At 35.1% G+C, this 6,000-nt stretch overlaps 1 protein-coding gene across 2 annotated transcripts in view; it reads left to right on the top strand.

The window, feature by feature from the left end:
• itpkb (inositol-trisphosphate 3-kinase B) overlaps positions 1-5,730 on the top strand; it is a 45,190-nt gene extending 39,460 nt beyond the window's left edge. For both annotated transcript variants that reach the window (XM_052096399.1, XM_052096400.1), the window contains exons 7-8: positions 1,225-1,296; positions 2,301-5,730. In XM_052096399.1, the coding sequence (XP_051952359.1) occupies positions 1,225-1,296; positions 2,301-2,513 (285 nt within the window). In that variant the 3' untranslated portion in view covers positions 2,514-5,730. The remainder of the gene's footprint in view (positions 1-1,224; positions 1,297-2,300) is intronic.
• The last annotated feature ends 270 nt before the right edge of the window (positions 5,731-6,000 follow it).

The following is a 6,000-nucleotide window of genomic DNA, read 5'->3' on the forward strand; positions in this document are numbered from 1 at the left end:
ACTCGTTAGAGGACTGTGCTTTAGATTTCACGGATAAATTGAGGTTTATTGCTACAGTAAATGTATAATAGTGATCCATTGTTTAAATGCTTAATGTAAGTATGTGTCATCAAGTCAAATTATTTAAAAAAATGGTGCCATAGATAGAAAGTCTGATTATAGGACACTTAAGTGACAACCCTTTGAATCATCCACAGGTGGCAGTTTAAATATTATCTTATCTCTGATTGATAACTATATTTCCACTTAAGAAATCAGTGATTGACCAAGTACATAAAAAATATTCTTGGTTATATATAAATGTATGTTTTACCTTTTAAAGCATTTTAAAACTCCAAAAGATAAAGGATGTATCTTCAACGTCACCATAGGTCTTTCATACATATTTGTTATATATTTTTTATAAACATTTTTGTTTTAACAAAACTATACATGCAGCACTATGCAAAATGTTTATATAAAGTGCAGTAAACATAAAATAAATCAATATTTGGTGTGACGACCTTATGCCCTTAAAACAGCACCAATTATCCTTGGTACACTTGCGCACAGTTTTTCAAGGTAGTTGGCAGTTAAGATGTTCCAAGATACTTCGAGAACTTGCCACAGTTCTATGTTAAGGCTGTATCAATTGCTACTCTCTCTTCATGTAATCCCAGACTGACCCAATGTTGTCGAGATACGGGCTCTGTGGGTGCCATACCATCTGTTGCAGGACTCCTTGTTTTACTTCTATTATATTTGGAAAAGGAATGTTTGGAATTCTAAAATGGATATTTCAAAAGCAGAAGATGAATACAAATGTTTTTGTGAAACATCTAAAGTGTCTAAGACTTTTGCAAAATACTGTACATACAACATAAATCAAACAAAATAAGGAGATGGAAATAGCACCATTTTATTTACTTTTGTTTTATAAAAAAATTTGATATATAATTTAAATGATTATTTTATGTGTAATATAATCAATTAATTTTGTCCAGTATCATTCAAATTTGTCTACAGTGTTAAAGTCATTTTCATTTTTACAAAAATATATTTTGACATGAATCAATTCTTGCATAGTTGGTGTTTTTGGCAGTAGCCATGTCTTTGCTATAGTTTTAACATACAGCTAGAATTATTCTGATATCAATATTTGATTCAAAACCTGATTATACAATAGCTGGGGGTGTTTTATAGTGTTTAAAGCATATCTTACTAACTTTTTCTCTTTTCCCATAGAACACCTATCTGAACCGACTGAGAGAGATAAGGGGCATTTTGGAAATTTCACCATTTTTCAAAACACATGAGGTAAACCGTCTTATATTATCTTAAAACACATGAGTTACAATTATGATATTCAGGCTTGTATCCAACCTTATGATAACTTATCATGTTTAATCAATGTCTGGTAACTAATTTTTCACTGTACATCTTGACTGCAGTCTCCTTGGTGATCATGATTTCACGCTCGATTACACTTCTGTTACACACTGCAATGGCAAGATGTACAGTGACATTTTTTACATTTTGGTCTGTTCTCACCCAAAACCATCTGTATTTCAGTGAACTATCCCTTTAAGGAACTCATGTATAATAATGCTTTGTGACGATAATGTGACCCCGATCAGACGCATTTTATAGGGATATGCACAATGGACACAAAGCGCAGCACTTCAATATTGTGACTAATAGATATTCAACAAATAAATAGGGTAAATAAATATAACATCTTATTGCACAAAATTTTCAAAATAAGAAATATGAAAGGCTCCAAAAAGGAGAAGTACAAAACCGCTTATGTGCATAATGTGTAAACCACCACCACTAAAATTAGTTGTCGACCCCACTAATTGACTAGTTGGTTGTTGGATGACTAGATGATTATTTACTCATCCTGACACATTCCTAGCTTGATTGTTTGCAAATAATTCCACAACGTCTATTAATGAGCGTAAGATAAATACACAGCATACACCTCAAACGTTGGAAGTGTTAGAACTTTGTTTTAAAGCAAGGTGGTGAAACTCTGCAAACAGAGTGTTGTATATTCACACAATTTTTATGGTGCAAAACAAACAAACAAACAAACAAACAGTTCAGAGTTCTTTGCAAATGATCAGTTTCATAAGTAAGCATATGTTTGCTGCACAAATTGTCTGGAAACAGCATCCTTGTGTCTTATGTCAAGTTTGCATATGTGTTTGTGGCAAAACATTCAAAGTCTCACAAAGATACAACACGCAGGGAACAGATTCTGACATTTAACACTTTTCCATTTCATGCATTTAAAACTCTGCCCATCTCATGCTCAGGTGATTGGCAGTTCTCTACTTTTCGTCCATGACAAACGGGAGCATGCAAAAGTGTGGATGATAGACTTTGGGAAGACCACTCCATTGCCAGAAGGGAAGGAGCTGAGCCACAGGGCCACCTGGGTGGAGGGTAACAGGGAAGATGGCTACCTCTACGGCCTGGACCATGTCATAGACATTATAGCAAACATGCTAGGTTCTAAACCTCACTAGAATAAGAGGGCTTGGTCTTCTCTTCCCACCCTCAGGTGGGCTGCCTGCACTACAGTTCAAGACCTCGCTGGGTTACCCTAAAGCTATCCTAACCGATCTCCCTTTCTCACCAAAAAGAAAACTGTAATATGCTGCAGTGGCCTTAATTGAGCATGTATGTTTGTAAACTTGTAGATGCTGTACAGATGTAGTGTAAAATAGAGTGTTTTAGTTCAGGAGATGTGTGAATAGAATCTTTGCAGCTAGCGCTTTAACAGACAGGCACATTTTAAGATAACACTCCCTTTTTCTTCCTCCTTCTCTGCAAGTTTTTTAAAATTCTAGTGTTATGGAAAAGTGTAAAGCTTTTCCAGGCATATTTAACTGGTAATCTTCTTAAAAGTATAGTTGACCCAAAAATGAAAATTATGTTATGTTCTACCCTCATGTTGTTCCAAATGACTTTCTTCTGCGGAATACAAAAGGAGATATATTTTTAAATGCTGCAATCGCTAGTTTCCATACAATAGCAGGTTAATGTGACTCACTTTGAAAGCACCCAAAGTTGTCATAAAAGTAGTCCATGTGACATGTGCGTCATATACCAAGTGAAGGCATACAATTACTTTTGACTCTTGAATCAAATTGAATTGATTAAGTCATCTATTGTAATCAAATATGGCGACACTTCAGTTACATCAAACCTCATTGGTTTTAGTGTCAGGGCATCATGACGTTTGGTTACGATATGCACAAGATGCTTTGGAGGTGCTGCACGTGGAGCAGAAAATATTGTTTAAGAATTCCACATCTACATCATCTTTTATTTTAAACAAATATCTAAATTTTAAATGTAATATTTTAACCTAACAACTTTGATACCTACTCTCAGATCCACCACTTTTTATTTCAATGTTTTACATTTATATTTATATTTACAGAGTCCTAACCAGTTGTTTTCATTTGTTTTATAGTTTTTACCCTGTTGAGGTAACTTGTAATTTGTGTTACCAATTGTGTCATTTATACTGAGTGCTTTTACACTAGTAGAACAAATGAAATGAGCCCATGTGGTGGTCTTATGCTGTGCTTTTATCTGAAACAAATTCTTCATATTGACATTCCATGATTTTCAGACGTTCAGTCACCATTTTTCTTTCAAGTGCCCAAGACAATTATTCAAGGTTTTTCTCAGGAAGTGGCTCCCTATCTAGAGAGATTCAGAAAGACTTAGTGTCTTTGTGTGTCTGACTGTTAGTCTGTCACTACAAGTTTGTGGTACAGTATGTTTTCTAGTTTTCTGTTGATGCAAAGTTGCACTCGCAAATGTTGTTTTTCTTTACAAAAATCTGAAAGGGCTGCAAATTGCAGGTGGTCAATGGTAAAACAACATGATTAGACATTGACCTTGCTGACTGATGTCACTATTTGGTTCAAATAAGTTTTATTTTGAGTTAAAAGGATATTTGAATAAATTATTTTTTTCTTCTTCAGTGGAACTCAACGAAAAGAGTGAAAGTACCTAACATTCTGTCTAACATCTCCTTTTGTGTTCCACCGAAGATAGAAAATGTACAGAACGTTTAAAGGATAAGTCGTGGCAATTTGCATTTTTCATCTTAAATGTAAACCATTCCAAGCAAGTTCAAACATTCCTATTTTTTACTAGAGCCTTAAGAAATGTGCCTGGGGCAAAGCTTGATTCAATGCCTTTAAATACTGACTCACCACAAAGAGTGCATCATGTTTTAGAGAGGTGATTGTTGTTTGCATTACAATTTGCCATGCAAATCAATCATCCCTTCATATCCCCAAACAATGAGATATGGTCCAAGCAAAATATTGTTGGAGATAAAAACGATGATTGTTGGTCAGTATAGAAAGGATGTGTTGACACCATAATAAACACAATCAGTGAATAATCATAGTTGATTAAGCCCAGGGCAAGGAACACCTAGATCAGTCCTACAGTTATGTATGTCAATGCAACCAACATTCCAAACACACAGTAAAATGCAAAGGATTAATGTGAGGCCTCAAACCAAAATGTCACCACACTGGGGTTCTGCATTATCTCCCCTCCCCCCTTTATTTGTGACAAAGAGATTTCACTCTTGTAATAAAATGACCTTTTTACAAATGTTAAAGGAACTGAGAGGACTAAAGTATAACGGTTGTTGTGGAAACATTTCTCAAACTCCTGTCCAACTTCTTAGTTCCCTAATCACAGGCTGATTTCGTTACTTGTTTCGTTTATAAATGTGAACCATTTTATTTATATGCCATGAAATATTAAGACATTAAAGCTGCTGTAAGCAGGCCCTATTTCCTGAAACTAAAACCAACTCCCAAATTATTCTGACCGCAGCCCGCGCGTTTGCCAATCAGAATTCTTGAAGACGGCTTTCGGGCAATGGCGTGAATTTGGGGCGGGATTATCCATTTGTCGGGACAATTATACAGGTGCGGGATTGTTTGGTGAAATGTGTTTGGTGGTTTTATTGGAGCAGAAATCGCTTACAACAGCTTTAATGAGGAATACTTTGCACTTACTAATCAAACCAAGGTCACAAGACTCTTAACAAAAATGTTGCGTATTCCATGTTTGACTAAAAACTCAAGTCACGTATTTTCTCCTCACTGAAGGTAAGACATGGGAGTAGGACTCCCCCTGCTGTGGTGGTGCTGTATTACATTAGAACAAACAAACTGACCAAGTCCTTCTCTTTCTCGAAACGTTTTACATTTCGTGCCGTATTTTTGTGAAGTCAAACTTCTAGTGCCCAAACTAATATTCATACTTTTTTTATTTTATTTTTTACATTTTGCACAAGAACACTAAATGCAGCTGCATTGTTTTTTCTGTGCTTGTTTGGTTGCCTGTATCTCCCATACATTGGTGATGTACAGTAGTGGTTCACTGTTATGTAAGCTAAGCTCTATGCTATGTAAAAAATAAAAAGTGCAAATGTTGTGTGTTCTCTCTCTTTCAGAAAATAAATATCTGGAACGAGTGAAATTTTACCTGTTGTATTGCATTGGTCAATGTTTTGCTGGAATAACATTTACACAACATGCTTCTGTGATGAAGATATCTGTGTTGTGTTGCAGAACCCCATCTATAATATTTTGGATGACCAACAACCTTGCATCTCTGCCCTGCTGTATATTAGTCACGTCAATACTGCAATTAATTATCTATGCTTGGTTCTATAATTTTACCTCAGTAAATGAACAATTGGTCAATTATTTATGTGGTTTTGTCTTCTCTCGAAAAACAATTTATAGAAACACTTCAATTGTACTTAGGATTTTTTTTAGTAAACAAAACAAGCAAGATACAGTATAGCCATACTCTTTCCTCAGTGTTAAACTTGCCCTGTTATTATCTGTTAATTACCTCAGAAGACACTTTCCAAGTAAGAATTAACATAATTAATTACTTTCAAAGTAAGACATATTTTTGGAAGGAAAAGCTTGTATGTAAGGGGGTGAGGAAAGGAAAAGC

The sequence above is a fragment of the Xyrauchen texanus genome, chromosome 28 (assembly GCF_025860055.1).
Source record: "Xyrauchen texanus isolate HMW12.3.18 chromosome 28, RBS_HiC_50CHRs, whole genome shotgun sequence".
In the NCBI taxonomy this organism is placed as follows: Eukaryota; Metazoa; Chordata; class Actinopteri; order Cypriniformes; family Catostomidae; genus Xyrauchen; species Xyrauchen texanus.